This window comes from Aedes albopictus, chromosome 1, assembly GCF_035046485.1.
Source record: "Aedes albopictus strain Foshan chromosome 1, AalbF5, whole genome shotgun sequence".
Classification (NCBI taxonomy): domain Eukaryota; kingdom Metazoa; phylum Arthropoda; class Insecta; order Diptera; family Culicidae; genus Aedes; species Aedes albopictus.
This window is the reverse complement of record NC_085136.1, coordinates 97,594,071-97,614,374: the sequence shown is the minus strand read 5'-3', so window position 1 is coordinate 97,614,374 and position 20,304 is coordinate 97,594,071. Positions and strand designations below refer to the sequence as shown.

At 44.7% G+C, this 20,304-nt stretch overlaps 1 protein-coding gene across 1 annotated transcript; it reads left to right on the top strand.

The window, feature by feature from the left end:
* The first annotated feature begins 17,860 nt into the window (after window positions 1-17,860).
* Window positions 17,861-18,925, top strand: LOC134288765 (uncharacterized). The gene has a single exon (XM_062854635.1). The coding sequence runs from the start codon at window positions 17,861-17,863 to the stop codon at window positions 18,923-18,925; it is 1,065 nt and encodes a 354-aa protein (XP_062710619.1).
* The last annotated feature ends 1,379 nt before the right edge of the window (window positions 18,926-20,304 follow it).

The following is a 20,304-nucleotide window of genomic DNA, read 5'->3' as shown; positions in this document are numbered from 1 at the left end:
GGAAGACTTCTGAAAAATCTTTTTATGCTAAAAAAATCTACATACATTTATCTCCAAATGATGGAAGACTTCTGAAAAATCAGTGTGTTGGTGTTTAAAATACGATAGTTTAGATGAAAAGTGTGCCTAAAAGACTTAAAATCACGATTTTAATGTTAATCTTAATCGTCATTCAATTTGTATTTATTGTAACACTAATGCCATGTCGAATACATTTTTGGATGACAAAAGAAATGTAGAATGTGATAAAAATGTCAAATATGCCATAACTCAGCTTTGAAAAATTGGTATTGATGATACGGGGCCCGTAGAATGTGTCAAATATTAATCAATCGAGCCCAAATTTGTACCAATGGTGCACACATAATAGGTTGTAAAACAGTCAAAATTTGAGATTTTTTGATGCGCTCTATGAAAAGTTATAGCTTGTTGAACTTTTTAGTGAGAAAAAAAAAGTTGCCTATCCCAAACATTTTGGCCATCCCCTGTACCTCAATTCCCCAAGTTCACGAGAACAGGTCTTGCTCCTGGGCAGTTGAGATGGGGCTAAGGGGGTTTGCAGAAAGTTCTCAGAGAGCCCAAAAAGGTGGTTCCAAGGGACTTCAGGGGCGTTTTAAGGGGTTGTTTGTTACCGGTTCGTAAGCCGCTCTACCCATCAATAAAAATATATACAAATAATCGGTGCTTACTTACCAGCTCTCCTCTATCATCTAACCGTGGGATTTTCTACAAAGGGATTCTCGATTTGGTGTCTTTAAGGAAATAACACTTAGAGATTCATTTCTTATTATTTAATGAAGTTCTTCGATTAATATACAATATAACGTGCACGTGCGCAAACCGTTGGGGCCACCTGCAATCTCCTCCCTCGACGTTCACCCATTCTCCGTTATCGCCACCTGCTATCCGGATCAAAGGCTCTTCTCCAGCATTCCCTTTTCACTGTCTATCTTCCTCACTCCAACACTATTACCCGAGTGGATTGGCTCTCGTGGAACACATCCGGAACTACCGAACCACCGTACTTCCGACACCGCACATTTGGTTTACGCGGAATCGGCTTGGTTCGAGGTTCACCAAAATCAGCTAATTCGCTGGGCACTACGGATTGGATTTCGTCCTGATTTCTGGACGGCTACGGTTTTAACTTCAGACTACGGGTTCTAGCACATGCTCTTCTCCCACACTGCACTGTATAGTAGGGCACTAGTTCATGCGTTTTGGGCTCTTCACGATCCCCGGTCTCACTCATAACACTCCGAATGGCACCAGAGCCGTACAGTTCTTCAGGAGTAGTCCGAACTGTCGTGATATCCTGCTCGTATCGACCGTTATCCACTGACAAAACGTGTTACTGGAATTCGCGATTCATGCACACGCGAGCAGGCTATGTGACGAGCGTCCTTCTTCAAAGATCGGTCGAATTCGAATGCTGCTATCGCTTCGCAATCTTGTGATGCTCGGTGGAAGGGATGCCTTTTCGTTGAGAGTCGACTACTTTCGGCTGTAGAGTCGGAAACGGGAACTGTTTCTCTCTCTGGGTGACGGTCGATGTGATGGTGAAGTCCAGCTCCCGCTTAATCTAAGAAGTGTGTGCGCATTAGAGTTGTGAATTTTTGCAGCTAACCACAAGCGTGGTTTTATGTGTAAGGTGTCTGGCTCCCTTTCGGGTGCCCCTTACTTCTCCCGCATCAGGTTGGGCCTTGCCTCTTTTCGTTTTTAGTTTTTCGTTGTATTAAATTCCCACTCTAATGCACACTCTTCTAAATGTTATTGCCTAAGGTCGCGTTAAATACGCTTCGCGTAGACTGTGCGACCACCACAAAATATTACTGGTATCATGTTTCGAGGGATTTAAGGAGCCGATTAAGGGTGTTCTGTCAAGATTTTTTGGTGTTTTCATGGGATTACGGGGAATTCCGGAGTATTTCAATAGTATTAAGTGTGTGAAGAATTAGCTTAAGTTAAAATTCACGAATAAAAAGAAATTACAAATTTAAGATATTTCAGAGTCTGCTCTGATACTTTCTGAAATGCCTCAAAAATCCCCCTTTAACCCCCCGGGGACCCCATGTAACGCACCTAAGAGGCTTCAAAACCCCTGAGAACTCCTCCGTAATGCTTTTGTAACGCCTCTGAATCCCCCGAAAATGGTCTGGAACGCCTTGAAATGTCTCCAAAATCCCCCTTAAATTCCCTCGGACCCCATGTAGCACAGCTGATACGCTCCGAATCCCTCGAAAACTCCTCCGTAACGCCTCTGAATCCCACCGAAGAGGTTCTGAAACATCCTGAAATGCCTCCAATAACCTCCTTAAAGACCTCATGTAACGTACCTGAGAGGCTCCAAACCCCCCAAAACTCATCCGTAACGCTTACGTAAAGCCTCTTAATCCCACAGAAAATGCTCTGAAACGTCCTTAAATGCCTTGCTTTCAAAATCCCCGTTAGACCCCCTCGGACCCCATGTAACGCACCTGAGATGCTCCGAATACCCCGGAAACTCCTCCGTAACGCTTCCGTAACGCCTCAGAACCACGCCAAAAATGGTCTGAAACATCCTGAAATGCCTCAAAAAACCCTTTAAACCAAAACCCCTAAAAACGCCTCCGTAACGCCTCTGAAACCAGCCTAAAATGCTCTGAGGCTTCCTAAAATGACTCCGAAACCCTCTTAAGACCCACTCGGACCCCATGTAACGCGCTTCGTAGACCTTCGGAAACACCCAACAATGAACCTGTAACCTTCCTTTGCCCTCCTCTGTATACAACCCTTAGCCGCCGTTGCAATAGTTCCCGTCATTATTAAATATTCTTATGAACAATATTGATTCTGAGTATCTTTCCCTCTTTTGTGCAGGGCATAAAAAAGGTGCATTAATTAAAAGGGCATAAAAATAACATGCATAAAAAGAGGTTTTAGTGTACTAGCACGCCTCGATGAAATTTCTTTCAGTACGAACATTATTTGAATAACATTAAAGGAAATAGCAACATTTTGGAGAAAATTTTAAAATAATTACTAGAGGAATTTGACAAAGGATTTCTGTAGAAGTTTCAAAAATTTCTCAGGAAATCCCTAGTAATTGCTGTACAAATCTCCAGAATGTTCATGAAGATATCATAGACATATTGTCTGAATAAAGTCCTGAATGAATGCCTGAAGAAACTTCTTGGGACAACCCTTGTAGTATTCCCAAAAGAATATTTTGAGAATTTTTTTCTGAGTATTTCTTTAAAAAAAATCTTATAGAATCCCTGGACTATATTCTGAAGGAATTCCTGGGGGAATATCTGAAAAAAAAGAAACAAATTGATAAACTTCTGTCTTCTTGTAGATATTAAAAAAAATATTTCGGGAGAAATTTCTAAATGAGATTCTGAACGAATCCGTTGAGAAATTTCTGAGAAAATGCACAGAGGAATTCTCGCAGGAATTTCTGCTGTAACCACTGAAAGCAAGCAAGCTTAAATATGGAGGAATTCCTGAAGAATTTCAGGAGGTGTTCAAGAAGGATTCGAATGATGATGAACCTGGGCGTTCAGGATTCGAATTCCTGAAGAATATTTTGAGAAATCGCTGAACTTATTTTTGAACGAATTTTTTTAAGAGTCAATATTTGAATGATAACGTCACGCTATAGACGTTGCCCAGGATTTTCTGAAGAATTGAATTTCTGAAGTGATTCGTAAAGAAATCTTTGAAGCAAAGAATATCTGAAAAAATGAATGAGAAGTTTCTAAACATTTTTTTTTCAAGACTTTATAAAAAACGGATGAATTTCTGAAGGAATTTCTAAAGGAATCCCAGGAGAAATTTCTGATTATATATATCTTAAGGAATTTCTGAAGGAACAGTCAACCAAGCAACAGTGTTGCCAGAATCAACTGCCACAGAATTCCTTTTTTGTCTAAAAAAAAGCCAATAATCGTAGCGGTAACACAATTATTCAAAACAGTATACCATAGAGGACCCATTTCACGAGCACGAAATGAAAGCATTTCATCATCAAACGAGCCCAATCTCTGGGCATTCAGCACACCGCCAGAGAGGAGGACTCGGCCAAGGGACCAGAGTCCTAAAGCGCAAAAACCCTGCACACAAAAGGATGTAAACAAAATAGTTTTATTACACACAGATACTTACCGAGGAGAGACAGAGGCACGCAGAGACCCAGGGCATTATACCTAACTATTTACAATAGGGCTTTCCCGTCACAGCATTGAGACCACGTCCGATCGCGGCTCAAAAGGGATACTTTATGTCGTCCCTTTGGGTTCGATGAATGAATGGTGCTGCCGATGCTGCTGCTATGCATCCTAGTTGTCGGTAAAAGGGATTTCAGATTTATTTGTTCCCGTTTCTTGTCGCAGCAGTTGTTACTCTGTGCGCTGTGTGTGCGCAAGGCCTTCGCCAACAATTATAAGGAATTCCCATTCTTCTTTGCTTCTCCCGGCAGCTAGCACACCAGCATGGTTTGTTTGCATTCTTGGAAGACGATGGAAGAAAAAAAACCAAGGTGGGATTCCTCCTCTCTGATGCTGAGGTAGGTAAGATGACAGACCAGACATTGTGTCTCCTGGATTGTGCTAGGAAACTGAAAGCAAGACGAGTTTGGGACTGGAATGTGTAAAAAAAAGTGGTGATCTTTTCAATGCTTGATTTCAGAAGTTTACGCCTCTGAAACACGACTTGAAGAATTCAATTGTTTTTGATTGTGATCGAACCATCGAGCCATCTCTAGCTGTCCTGATTTCAGAAGACACTATGATAGTTTTGGAATTTCTGATTGGTATAACTATTTTGAATATCATTTTCTACATATAAATTTGACACTTGAGGCTCAGAGCGTTTTGTAGAACACATTTCGCATTACTGAAACTGAATACAGATCATTATGACTCAAAAGATTTCGTAAACTTTTTAAAATCAAGTATGGTGTAATTTATGTATTATAGATATACAGCTTGGATAACGTGATGCATCTAATTATTTCGTCATTGAAAAACTGTACTAGGGGCTGTCCATAAACCACGTGGTCATGAGGGGGGGAGGGGGTTAGCCAATGACCGTTTTGTATGGACGAATAAAAAAATTTGTATGGACTGGGACCTCTACAGCTTTTATTTAATGAATGGAAATTTATATAAGGGTGAGCAGATCTTGTCTGTTTCACAGTTGGAAAATGCCTCTGATGAGATTATTGATAAAATTATTTCATCATATCATGCTAGTTGCCCAATCCGACAGAGGTCATCCAACAGGGATGTCCCTTGGTGGAATGATAAGCTGGCAGATCTGAGGAAGAAATCAAGACGGTTGTTCAATAGAGCAAAAGTTACATCTGATTGGGTTCAGTATAAACAAGCCCTTACAGAATACAACAGAGAATTGCGACTAGCCAAACGGAAGGACTGCAGACGGGTATGTGAAGACATCAATAAGGGGCTGTCCATAAACCACGTGGTCATGGAGGGGGGGGGGGGGTTCGGCCAATGACCATTTTGTATGGACAAATAAAAAAATGTGTATGGACCAATGACCACGCGGGGGGGGGGGGGGGTGGTGGTGGGGTTTGAAAAGTCCCAAAAAAATGACCACGTGGTTTATGGACAGCCCCTAACGCTCCTACGGCTGCAAGGCTTCATAAAGTCCTTTGGAAAGACCATTCAAATGGTCTTGGAAGTCTTAAAAAGGAAGATGGCAGTTTTACTGTTGATTCTTCTGAAACATTGGAAGTAATGATGAGAACTCACTTCCCAGGAACGATTCCTTATTCGGATGAAGAACAGGACTCGGATAAGGTAAGACATGCGTGGTCGACCAATGCCTATCGAAAAGCTTGTGAAATCTTCACACCGTCGAGGGTCGAATGGGCATTGAGTTCTTTTCAACCTTTCAAATCTGCCGGGAAAGATGTAATTTTCCCAGCTTTACTTCAACATGGAAAAGAGGCGATTTGTCCGCTCTTAACCGAAATATTCAGAGCCAGTATTACTTTAGCTTACATACCTAAGGCATGGCGGAAGGTTCGTGTTGTTTTTATCCCAAAAGCTGGCAAACGGGACAAAACAACTCCAAAAGCCTTCAGACCCATAAGTCTTTCTTGTGTTCTGTTAAAGACCATGGAGAAAATAGTGGATGACTTTGTCAAGTCTACCAGCTTAGTAGAAATGCCTCTAAGCAAGTTTCAATTTGCTTATCAAACAGGCAAATCTACTATAACAGCGCTACAGTCGCTAGTCGGCAAAATTGAGAAATCGTTTCAAGCCAAGGAAATAGCCGTGGCTGCTTTTCTCGACATTGAAGGAGCATTCGATAACGCATCCTACAGCTCAATGCGTTCTGCAATGGAAGCAAGGGGCTTGGATAAATGCATTATTGAATGGATAATATCGATGCTTAGAGATCGAGAGATCTCTTCCGTTTTTGGAGGTGCGCAACTATCAGTAAGATCTGTGAAGGGCTGTCCTCAAGGAGGAGTACTATCGCCCTTATTGTGGTCTTTGGTAGTGGACGAACTCCTTAAAAAACTCATCAATCAAGGCTTTGAGGTTATTGGATACGCAGATGATGTAGCTATTCTGATACGTGGAAAATATGACGACACAATATCTAGTCGGCTACAATCTGCGTTGAATGTTACCATCAAATGGTGCCGAGAGGAGGGATTAAACGTAAACCCTTCAAAAACTGTAATTGTACCTTTTACTAGAAGGTTAAAAATAAATCTTACTGAACCTTTTTTAGATGGAGTTCAAATTCAGTTCTCAGAAGAAGTTAAACATCTTGGGGTAACTTTGGACAAAAGACTGAATTGGAATTCTCATTTAAACAATGTTTTAACCAAGCGTGCCAATGCCCTTTGGGTCTGCAGCAAAGCCTTAGGAAAAACCTGGGGTCTTAGACCTAACATGATTCACTGGATCTATGCTGCAATAGTCCGGCCTAAGATTACTTATGCTTCACTTGTTTGGTGGCCCAAAACAAATGAGGTAACCTGTCAAAAAAAGCTAAGTAAGTTACAAAGACTTGCATGTATATCTATGACAGGAGCAATGAAAAGAACTCCATCAGCTGCTTTGGATGCCCTTCTTAATTTACTGCCATTGCATCAATTTGTTAAACTACAAGCGGCAAAAAGTGCCCTGCAGTTTATACGTTACAATAAAGTCCTAGCCGGGGATCTTGCTGGACATTTGAGGATCATCAAAGACTTCAAATTAAACATGGACATAAAAACAGTAGAAGATTGGATGATAACGAAGACCAACTATGATGTTCCCTTCAAAGTGTTGAAATCATGTCGCTATGTTTGGGATGCTGGTGGGCCAAGTTTACGTCCAGGTTCTATTGTATTTTATACTGATGGGTCCAAGATGGGGGAAAATACTGGAGCTGGTGTTTTTGGCCCCGGTATCAGTAAGGCTATACCAATGGGATGCAGTCCCACTGTATTTCAAGCGGAAGTTCAAGCCATTCTAGAGTGTGCCAACATTTGTCTGAAAAGAAATTATAGATTTGCCAAGATCTGTATTTTTTCGGACAGTCAGGCGGCTCTAAATGCGGTAAAAGCTTTCACGTGTCAATCAAAGCTAGTGTGGGAATGCATTATTTCTCTGAAGCAATTGGCCAGTAGGAACGAGGTAACTTTATACTGGGTGCCCGGTCATTGTGGAATTCTGGGAAATGAAAATGCCGACAATTTAGCTAGACAGGGTGCGGCATCAAGCTTTGTAGGCCCTGAACCTTTCTGTGGAGTTCCTGAGTGTGCTCTTCGGATGAAACTAAAAACTTGGGAATTGTCCACGGTAGAATCTAATTGGAATGCCACGGATACATCCAAGCAAGCAAAAAGGTTCATAAAACCCAGTGCAGAAAAAGCGGTGTTGAGAAGTCCCAAAAAAATGACCACGTGGATTATGGACAGCCCCCTAATGTGTTATTCAAACCTCCCATCATAAGCGATAGTCATAGTAATCAAAACACTCATCCTTGTAAGAAAGTTACATAGATCACTGTTTTCTAGAATCTTACGTATCCACATTTATTGTCGCACCTCTGACGTGTGAATGTCCATGCCCACCCAACAGATGACACTATTAGTCGTTGGACCCTGGATCGTGGCGTAAACCACCGAAAGAAAGTACGATCCCAAAGTCATGCACCGCATCGCACATTAGCACATATTGTCTAGAATTTCATCGCAATCATCATCAAACCATAATAACCAGTCGTTGTCGTCGGCAGCCATACATACCAGCCACGGTCGCACTCGCCAGTCTTCGTCGTCATTTTCAGCAGCGTCGCGTCATCTTTAGCACCGGAGCACCTCGTAAAACCTGAAAAATGTGTAACGTTCCATCCGTCGTCGCCACGTCCGAAACCATTTGACTTTCTCACATTTCCTGCAGAGCGTCTCCTTGGCGCGTGGTGTTCAGTTACACATGGCGGTGTCTCCCGTCCACCATAGCGCACATAAAGACTTATGACACACACGGAGTTTTGCACGGGTCTTGGTCCAGACGATACCTCCGAACCATCATCATAATATCTCAGGGTCCGTTGACAGCGACGATACGGATGTTGCGCAGCGCCGAGCTGACATATCGCGACGGAGATGTGATGGAATGGGATGGTGGCCTCGGACAATGCACACGGGAAGTACGGCGTGGAACGTTTTAAAGCTGTTCGCAGTAAAGTGCACATTAGCTAGTCCATTCTTCAACCTCCGAGCGATCACCAATATGAATGCCCTCTAAAAGAGCTATCCCAGATCATCTTTCGTCGTCTGTCACCTAGATATAATAAGTTTGTGGTTATTTTTTTTGTTCATGTATTGGTAGGCAAAGAAAGCCCTCTGAGTAATTACTGTGGAAGTGCTTAAAAAGCACTAAATTGAAGAGAAGTAAGCCAAGTTCCAGTTGGGACATTGAGTAATCATAAAGAAGAAGAAGAACCAGCCCGACCTTTGTTACTTGTCGTTGCAGGCGAGTGTACGGCTCTGCCATCGTTCCAAATGTTCTGGTGACAATGTCCATGTCGTCCGTGGAGCACACAAATTGACCAGATTTCGTAAAAATCGTATCCCGGCTGTGAAGTCCGGTTCGTCCCTTTGAAAAGCGATGTGGTATAGTAGGCATGAGAGTCCGTCACCTTGTCTTAGTATCCTGCGAGATCCGAATGAACTGCAGATTTGCACACCGTAAATTGTTACCTTGGTCAGTCTGATTAGCTTTGTGGGATACTTAGCTATTCTCGTCCATGACTTTCCATAGCTCTTTGTGGTTCATACTGTGGTTTTCCGCCTTGAAAGCAATGAGCAGGTGGTGCATTGAGACCTGGTATTTACGACACTTCTGAAGGATTTGCTGTACGATGGAGATCTGGTCCGTTGTCGACCGGTCATCAATGAAGCCGGCTTGATAACTTCCTACAAACTGATTCGTTTTAGGTTATAGACTACGGAAGATGATCTGGGATAGCACTTTGTAGGTAGGAGGTATTGTAGCAGCTGCGAGACTCCTTATCCCGCCCTGATACACACCGTTGAATCAACTTTCCCGTAGTATAAGATCCTTTGAGGAAATGAGTAGAGAGCAGAATGATTACACCACCATTACATGATTTTAACGGGTTGATCTGGAAAATACCTGACTTTGTATGATTCAGTGTAGTTTTAAGCCAATCGGCGAACGATGGCCAAGGTTTTATAATAAGACAGATGTTAATTCTTGACTGGGTATATAAATGTAGTTTGTGCGTGCACTAGAGTAGGTAATCGTAAAACTCATTATTTCAAGGAATCGGAGAACGCTGGAAGGATTCAGCAGGAAGGTCAAGAAGAGCCAAATCCCCTCCAAATAAGGATTGTGGAGAGATGTAGAAAACGTACTACTAACCCCTAAGGAATTGCCCTTCCCGAGGTTTTACTGCCTTTAAGTGTTGTGAATCGGTTAATCGAGCCCCAACAGGCGGCATTCAAAATGGTGATTGCTTTAAAGTGCTGCCGACTTACCATCCCTACCAGCTGCTTTGTTTTCAGTAGCTGACTTTCCGTTGCAATTGATTTTACGGCTAGCTTGCATAACCGGGCACATCTTCCTAACTCTCCGCAGGATCATGGAAGGTACACAGTTGAACTTAGAGTCATTCACTGCCACTCGGACAATGATCAGCTATCCCTAAAATAGAGAACAGACGCTGTTTTGACCAACATATCCTTGGGGAAAAGACGCACAGGTTTGCAGAAGCAAACAACCAACCCCTCTTCCACTATTTCACGGCCAGTTCCCATTGCAATTGGTCTCTGATTACCCCTAGGGTTGCTTTAAGCCTAGCTATTAGACCTGGATTCTATGGGGAGATAGTGATAGGTTCTCTTGGGAAGATTCTAATGACCTTTCAATGCTCATATCAATAATAAACTCATAGAATCCACCCAACAATGTTTAGAAAGTACCAGATTCTCCATTACAGACCTTAGTTCCAGCATAACTTTGTGATCACGGACGTTATTACGTGCGCCAACGGTAGAAAAATACTTCGTATGACATCGGGAAGAGTGCAGGGAAGAATTGTTGGCACAACTGCGAAATGAATACCAGGAATATTTTCTGGAATGATCCCTGGTAGATTTTCATAACGAATTTCGCCATATTTCTCTGAAATAATTCCGTTACAAATCCCTTAAGAAATGTCGTGAAAAATTTTGAAGAAAATAACAGGATAATTACGATTAAAATCCCGGAAAGGACTTCCTGGACAAACATAATTTGGAATTCCTGTCAATATTTCTGGAGAAATCGTAGGTAGACCACATAGAAGACTACCGAGATGAATACCTGGAAAAGTTCCTGGAGCAGATTTCTGCGAAGAACACCAGACAGATGTTACTGAAATCTCTGTCGTGATATTAGGTATCCTCACAAAATTCCAGAAGTGACCTCCGGAGGAATTTCAGGAGAAATTTTAGAAGGAATTCTAAAGTGGATCTTCTGAAAAGAAGTCTTCAAAAAAATCCAGGAAGAATTCCCGAAAAGGATTCGGATGAAATCTCATGAAGAAATCCGAGAGAAATGCCTGGGGAAAATTCTGGAAGAATCCTTGGACGAAAGATTCTCTAGAAGAATATCCGGAGACATCCCTTCTGAAAATCTCTACATGATTTCCAAGAGAAACTGCAGGTGGATTACTGAGTGAAATCTATGGAATAATGTCGGAGGAAATACCTGGAAGGATTCAAAAAAAAATCTTCAAATCACTGCAATCCAGGACAAACTGAAGGCATAACACCAAAAATAATTACGGAAGGAGTACTAGGGAGAATTGCAGAATAATCTCAGGATTTCCAGGAGAAATTTATGGAGTTATCTGGGAAAGCAATCTGACAGGAATTAAAAAATAATAATCAAGAAACATTTTTGGAAGTATTCCGGGAATACTTCTTCTTCTTCTTCTTCTTCTTGGCGTAACGTTATCATTGGGACAAAGCCTGCTCCTCAGTGTTCTATGAGCACTTCCACAGTTATTAACTGAGAGCTTCCTCTGCCAATGACCATTTTGCATGCGTATATCGTGTGGCAGGCACGAAGATACTCTATACCCAAGGAAGTCAAGGAAATTTCCTTTACGAAAAGATCCTGGACCGACCGGGAATCGAACCCGTCACCCTCAGCATGGTCATGCTGAATACCCGTGCGTCTACCGCCTCGGCTATATGGGCCCTACGGGAATACTAAATGTTTTATATTCACAATTATCAATTCTAATAATGCACTCAACCTAGTTTGAAATGTACCCAAATCTCCGTAGATTCAACTGCCGTTACTCCAGCAAGGCTCACAGCAGGGCCTACATAGTCGATGCAGGTAAAACAAAATAGAGTTTAAGGTGGATTCATGGAAACTTTAGGGGCGTTTCTGGGGCATTCCAAGGCGTCTTAAATAGGCCTAACGAGGCTTAACGGGTTTTCTGAGACGATTCAAAGGGCTTTAGGATCCTCTGAAATCCACTGAAACCCCTGCCCTCTGAAAGTCCCTGAAACCCCCGGTTACCTAGTGTTTCAAGGGGTTTAGAGGGTGTATCCTGGGCGGTTCAGAGACTTTCGGAGAGTTCTGGAATATTACAGGGGCTGTTACAGAAACCGATCACTCGGCAGCACTGCCACCAGTCGGTAAACTAGGTTCGTCCTCAATTTCAGAACGTCAGTGTGACAAATGAATGATACTCCTGACAAACTGTACACACACGTACTTTACACACAACAGATCGAATTGTCAAACGAAAAAACATTGAATTTGCACCACGCGTGATTACTAAAATTAAATTGACCTTATATTACTATTATACAACAAACAAACACTTTGTAAGTACACTATGAATTGAACAGATGAAATAAATAACAAATAGATCATTGACGTTATACAGGATAGTGACAGGACAGTTGTAGGTCTAGTTAGACACGGACAAATAAATAACGGAAAGGACTAGAACTTGTAAGTAGACATGGACTAACGTTAAGACTGTGACATTACATTAATTACACTGAATTACAGCTTAAAGCATACTCCACTGCAATTCCGAGTTTGCTAAATAGAGGGTCCGAAAATCCGTGCTTAGGACTGGCCACAACAGAACTTTAAGAAGTTCTAACCTCAATTCGGTGGAGATATCTTCCCACGAACGAAGCAGGTTAGTGTTACGGTGCAATAAATTTGTGTCCCGAGATGGCTACTTCAAGCCGACGACAAAGTGTTGTGCGACAATTGGGCAATGATGAGAGCAATTTCGAATGCCCCCTTTGCACACGGCCGAATGTCGCCGACAAGTGGATGGTCCAGTGCGACGTTTGCGAAAGCTGGATCCACTTCTCGTGTGCCGGCGTCGATAATACCATCAGCAACAAACCCTTTACGTGTGTGAGATGTGCCCCTCCCCCACCACCGGCCGGATCGAGATCGTGCAGATCAACGACATCCAGCGTTCGTGCCGCCCGGCGAGAGCTAGAGCTACAGCGCTTAGCCGAGGAGAAAGCACTCCAGGAAAGGTTGCTGACGGAACGCCAGGAGGAAGAAGAAGCCATGCAGAAGAGAGTTGCGGAGCAGGAACAGGAACGGAGGAAAAGGGCGATGCAGGAGAAGCTTGAGTTGGAGAAGCAGTACATCGAACGAAAATTCGACCTTTTGCGGGCCGAGTTAGATGAGGATGACGACGATCGGAGTGTACGAAGCCGCCGAAGCACCCGGAGCGTTCAATGCACAGTCCAGACTTGGGTGAGAGATCAAGAGAAATTGACCATGGCCACCGGTACCGGAATTGATACGATTCCCACTGGTCCCACGTCAAACGCCGGAACCTTGCCCAAAACGACATCTGCCGCGATCCAGGATGCTGGTCAAACCGTGGACACATCCCAAGTCGATGCCCATATCGATCTTCCAGCTACAGCGACCATCGATTTGACAGCCTTGAATATTTCCCCTCCTACTTCCCGCCAGAAGGACCAACATGCGCCCTTGAATATGGTCATTTCTCCTCTCATTCAGTCTGCAAGCCGAAGGGATAGGTTTTCAACTTGTTTACCGCAGCAGGTAGGTGAGCAACAGCTACAGAAAAATGCTGGTCAGCACCAACCACAACAGCGAAATGAACCCAGCGCCTTCGTCGATAGTACAATTAAGACGGTAACATTAGTAGATAGTAATACGCTAAGCCAAGGTATGTTATCAGTATCTGCTCCATTATTTACTAACGACTCCCAGGGACATTTTATCACCCCTCCGCGGCCAACCGGCAGCGAGCTCCTAAGTAGATTCACTCGCCTCGCACACGTAGAAACTATTCCTAATAATCCATCTCAAAGGCAATTGCTATCCAAGCCATTTGTAGAAAACGCTTCGAACTCGTTAGGCACTCTTAATACCCCATTGGTCCCTGTATTTCCTCCAACACACCAACGCGTTACGAGTGTTTCTAGCTACTCGTATCCAATCACAACACCGATGGTTTTCGCTAGAGGGCAAAATGTGTCAAGTGTTACGCGAAGTGCTAGTGATCCACGTGTCGTTGCGCCAGAATACGCTGGGGTAGCGGGTATCCATCCAAATGCCGCGGAGCCAACAACTTCAGTTCCGGTTTCGCGCCCTCCGCCTGACATGACGCTGCCTGTTGAATAAGGTTCAATCGACACCAGCACCGAAGGCAGACAAGCTGGAGACCCTAATTAGTTTTGGACTTGCCGTTCAAAATCTGTGCAGCCACCCGCAGTCAATGGGGATGGAGGCGCACCTGTCGAATCCCACTCTTCTTCAGGAACTGGTTGATAAGCTCCCTACCAACTTGAAACTGGATTGGGCCCTGCATCAGCGTCATCTGCCAACAGTAGACCTGAGCTCGTTCGGCAACTACATGTGAACGATCGTTTTTGCCGCGTCGAAAGTTTATGTTGGATCAGAACCAGTGGGAAAGTTCGAAAAGCCAAAGGGGAAGGAGAAAGGTTTTCTGAATACCCATTCTACGGAAGAAGTGGGCGACAACGACCGAGAAGAGCGACAGGAAAGCAGCGCAGGGCAGACGAGGACTCCATACACCCCTAAGCTGTGTCCGGTTTGTAAGAAAGAAACCCACAAGGTGAAAGATTGCCGTAGCTTCCTGGAGGCAAGTATCGACGACCGCTGGAAGCTAGTTCATCAGGCAAATCTGTGCAGGCGCTGCTTGATTGGTCACGGCAAATGGCCATGTAAAGCGACAGTGTGCGGGATGGACGGATGCGAGCTACGTCATCATAGGCTGTTGCATCCGGGAAGGCCATAATCATCGTCGAGCGCCAAGGATCAGCCCAAAGTAACTGGTGGTGTAGGTGTTCATCGTCATCAGTCTCGTCCCACACTTTTCCGAATCATTCCGGTCATCGTTCATGCGAATGGAACATCCGTTCGCACGCTGGCGTTCCTCGACGACGGCTCTTCCTACACGTTGGTAGAGCAGGACCTCGCGGATGAACTTGGCGTTACTGGCGAGCTGGAACCACTGTGTCTACAATGGACAAGCGGAATAACAAGGACGGAAGCAAACTCTCGACTGCTGCAGATTGAGATATCAGGTGTCGACGCCAACCGGAAGCACATCTTGGAGGATGTACGAACAGTGGAGAAACTCGATCTACCACCGCAATCGTTGCTATATCTAGAGCTAGCGGATAAGTACGAGTATCTGCGGGGTCTTCCGGTGGCAAGCTACGACAGCACGGTGCCGCGTATTCTAATTGGCGTAGACAACGCCAATTTACTGGTAACGCTCAAGAAAAGGGAAGGGAAGAAGTTCGAGCCAGTTGCCACCAAAACTAGGCTTGGATGGACGATCTACGGGAACGTGGAAGGATTTGGCGAGCCATCCCATCGACTTCTACACATTTGCGCCCAGTCAGCTGACGAAGATCTTCACGAAACGGTCAAGGAGTTCTTCTCGATCGAAAGTGTCGGCGTCGCAGTTGCAACGAGAATAGAAGCAGAAGACGACCGACGGGCCCGTGCGATTATGGAGAAAACTACCATTCGCATGCCATCTGGAAGATTCCAGACTGGTCTCCTATGGAGGAATGACTACTTCGAGTTTCCGGACAGCCGGACTATGGCAGAACATCGTCTCAAATGTTTGGAGCGGCGACTTGGTAGGAACCCCGAGCTGTATAACAACGTAAAGCAGCAAATCAAGGATTACCAATGTAAGGGATATGCGCACGAGTTAACCGAAGAGGAGGCGAACAACAGTGATCCTCGGCGGGTGTGGTATTTGCCCTTAGGTGTTGTGACAAACCCGAACAAACCAGGCAAAGTACGGGTAGTTTGGGATGCCGCAGCTAAAATTGAAGGAATCTCGTTCAACACCATGTTGATGAAGGGTCCAGACTTGACTGCGTCGCTCACAACAGTGCTATTTCGTTTCCGGCAACGCCAAATCGCCATCGCAGGTGACATCAGGGAAATGTTTCACCAGATTCAAATTCGTCCACAAGATCGTCAATCACAAAGATTTTTATGGCGAGATGAACCTGGCAAAACATGCAAGGAATACGTCATGGACGTGGCAACCTTTGGGTCCACCTGCTCACCTTCGTCGGCCCAATACATCAAGAACAGGAACGCTGAAGAGTGGAGCGAGCAGTACCCGAAGGCAGCGGAAGCCATCATAGAGTGTCATTACGTGGATGACTATCTGGACAGTTTAGATAGTGAGGAAGAAGCTGTTCAATTGGCGCTCGATGTGAAGACCGTTCATGCTAAGGCCGGGTTTGATATCCGGAATTGGCTGTCAAATTCAGAGCTGGGTCGGGGATCCGGGCCAGCAGAATACGAAGAGTTCCATAGTCGGCAAAGGATCGGAGACTGAAAGGGTGCTGGGAATGAGTTGGACACCGAAGGACGACATTTTCACTTTCGCTGTGAATTTTCGGAGCGACATTCAATCGTTGATCAGTGGAACGAGCGTGCCAACCAAAAGGCAAGTTCTACGGGTCGTCATGAGTGTTTTCGACCCTCTGGGATTAGTCGCGGTATTCGTGATCCACGGTAAGTGCTTGGTGCAAGACATTTGGCGGACCAAAATTGGTTGGGATGATGCCATTCCCGAGAAACTCCACGAAACTTGGCGTCGATGGATTCAAGTTCTTCAACAGCTACCTCAACTCGAACTACCTCGATGCTACTTTCCAAAATACAGCGTCGGTAGTCTTCGGAGTCTACAGCTTCATGTGTTTGTGGATGCCAGCGAGACGGCCTACTCTTGCGTCGCTTACTTCCGGATTGAAGATCAGGAAAGGGGATTTCGATGCGTGCTTGTTTCGTCGAAGACAAAGGTAGCTCCCCTCAAGCCACTGTCAATACCGCGTTTGGAGCTCCAGGCGGCGGTCATCGGTACACGATTGATGAAGTCCATCCAGCAGAGTCACACGCTGCCTGTCTGCCGACGGGTTATTTGGAGCGATTCAAGGACCGTCTTGTCATGGATCCAATCAGATCAACTCAATTACCGGCAGTTTGTTGCGTTTCGGATAAGCGAAATCTTAGACGAGACCAAATTGGAAGAATGGAGATGGATTCCATCGCGCCTCAACGTTGCTGACGAAGCGACAAAATGGGAAAACGGGCCAAACCTACGCGAGAACAGCCGACGATTCTGTGGGCCAGAGTTCCTCTGCAAAGAAGAATCGGAGTGGCCGAAACAGGAGCTCCCGGAAGCTGATACAGCGGAAGAACAACGACCAGTACACGCGCACCACAGAGCGGCAGAGGAACAAATTGTCGACTTCAAAAGGTTCTCCAGTCTTCAACGCTTGGTTAGAACCCTTGCTTATGTGCGCCGTTTTATTGCTGTTTCTAGAAGAAGATTCGTAGCTGAAGTTCCTGCGTCTGCGATATTGTCTCGTCAAGAGATTCAGGAAGCGGAGTTTACATTATAGCGTTGGGTTCAAGCAGAAGTCTACTCTGATGAACTGCATACACTTCGTGCCAATCAGCAGCTAGAAACCCATGAACGTAGAAAATTTGGGAAAACCAGTCCACTACGTAAACTATGTTGCTTCATCGACGAGGCTGGAGTTATTCGGTTGGATGGACGATTACGAAACGCTCCACATGCATCGTATGCGGCGAAATTCCCGGTAATTCTGCCTAAGAACCATCCTTTCACCGGATTGCTCGTCTTATCGTTCCATCAGCGATTCGCACACGGAAATGGCCAAACAGTTCTCAACGAAATACGCCAAAGATTCCACATCTCTAGCCTTCGGATCATGGTTCGACAGGTTGCAAAACAGTGCGCATGGTGCACTGTCTACAAATCCAGCCCACGATTTCCCAAAATGGCTCCACTTCCAGAAGTTCGGGTGACTCCGTACATCCGTGCATTCACGTACATCGGCGTGGATTACTGCGGGCCATTCTCGCTACGAGTTCGGAGGTACGAGGTGAAGAAATGGGTGATGCTTGTGACATGCCTTACGGTGCGAGCTGTGCATCTCGAGGTGGTCGGTAGCCTGTCAACCGAAGGCTGCAAGATGGCTATTCGTAGATTTATAGCGAGACGAGGAGCACCGCAGGAAATATTTAGCGATCAGGGGACCAACTTCATCGGCGCAAGCAGAGAACTGAGAGAGGAAATAGCCAGCATTAACAAGGACCTAGCTGGAACATTCACCAATGCCGATACCCAATGGCGCTTCAACCCGCCTGCTACGCCACACATGGGTGGGGCGTGGGAGCGTCTCGTGAGGTCGGGGAAGACAGCGCTGAGGACAATTTCAGCAGGAAGAAAACCGGACGAAGAAACGTTCTACACGTACCTAACTAAAGTGGAATCTATTGTCAACTCCCGCCCGTTAACTGAAGTGCCGTTAGAATACGAAGATGGTGAAGCGATTACACCAAATCACTTCTTGTTATTGAACTCCAGCGGAGTGGTACAACCGCCTCAGCTTCCAATAGTCAACGGCGCAGCCCTAAGGACGAATTGGAATCAAATCCAACACCTTTTGGATCTGTTTTGGGCCAAGTGGATAAAAGAGTATCTGCCTGTCATTAACTGTCGGTCGAAGTGGTTGACGGACGCCAAACCTGTACAACCTGGAGATCTGGTTATGGTGGTAGACGCAGGATCGCGAAACAGCTGGAAACGCGGTAAAATAGTAAAAATATACAAAGGAGCAGATGGCGTTGTTCGACGGGTTGATGTCCAGACTGCCAACGGATTGCTGCAGAGGTCTGTTACAGGTTTGGTGGTGCTCGAGATGATGAAGGACGGTACAGCTGGAGAAGGTTGCCAGCAATACGGGTCGGGGAATGTTACAGAAACCGATCACTCGGCAGCACTGCCACCAGTCGGTAAACTAGGTTCGTCCTCAATTTCAGAACGTCAGTGTGACAAATGAATGACACTCCTGACAAACTGTACACACACGTACTTTACACACAACAGATCGAATTGTCAAACGAAAAAACATTGAATTTGCACCACGCGTGATTACTAAAATTAAATTGACCTTATATTACTATTATACAACAAACAAACACTTTGTAAGTACACTATGAATTGAACAGATGAAATAAATAACAAATAGATCATTGACGTTATACAGGATAGTGACAGGACAGTTGTAGGTCTAGTTAGACACGGACAAATAAATAACGGAAAGGACTAGAACTTGTAAGTAGACATGGACTAACGTTAAGACTGTGACATTACATTAATTACACTGAATTACAGCTTAAAGCATACTCCACTGCAATTCCGAGTTTGCTAAATAGAGGGTCCGAAAATCCGTGCTTAGGACTGGCCACAACAGGGGCTTTTGAGAGTTTCCGGTATATTTTAAGGGGCTTGTGTTTCCGGTGGTTTTCGGAGCAATTTTAGACAGTTTCAGACGTTTTTTAGCGAGGATCAGGAGTGTTACGTGTGGTATGGGGGGTGAATGGTTGGTCCGAGGGGGTCTCAGGAGATTTTTGAAGTCATTTCCGTGTCAGAGGACTTCCAGCGGTTTCAGGAGGAGTTTTGGAGGGTTTCAGGGGGTTTCAGGGTGTTCGGCCGAATGCCGTTTGGCCGGATGTCATTTAACCGAATGCCATCTAGCCGAATGGGTCGTTTGGCCGAATGCCGTTTGGGTGAATCATGATCAAAAGAATTCAAAGGAAGTTTGAAATATTTCGTTCGTTCAATCATAGGCTATTCTTTCTCGTTTTGATATGCACGGAATAATTGGCGCTGAAAAAAATCCTTCTGGCTGTTATTTTGAGTTATACTGAGGTGGGGAACAGTGGCATGGTCACTTAAAGTTCATCATTTCTTGTCGGTCAAACGGCGATCGGCCAAATGACCCGGAACCGGGTTTCAGGGATGTTACAGTTGGTTTTGAAGAGGTTTCATGGGATTTTCAGGGGCATTTCAAGGGGCTTTGTAGTAGTTTCGGCAGGTTTTAGGGACAGGGAGTTTCAGGGACATTTTTGGGTGTTGCGGAGGGTTGCAGGGCAGTTGTTGGAAATTTTTGACCATTAAATTTCCTCCAGTGTTTGGTGAGTCCCGAGTTCTCTTTTGATAGTCCTATGACAGTTCTCAGCATACAGAGAGTAAGATGCATGTGCATTTGCCTGCCATGCACAGTTGACATATTTAGTGAATTTCATTTCTGTAGTATCAGTATGTTGTTAGGAGAATCGCATCTCGGAAAGATACTATAATGCAAGTAGTTCGTGTGCTATATTACTGAAGAATTATTGAAATAAACGTCAATTCCTTGCAGTCTCAAAGCTGCTG

What these genes read in the sequence shown, in the direction of transcription:
- LOC134288765 (XM_062854635.1), top strand. Translation starts at nt 17,861, where the DNA reads ATGGCTCCACTTCCAGAAGTTCGGGTGACTCCGTACATCCGTGCATTC.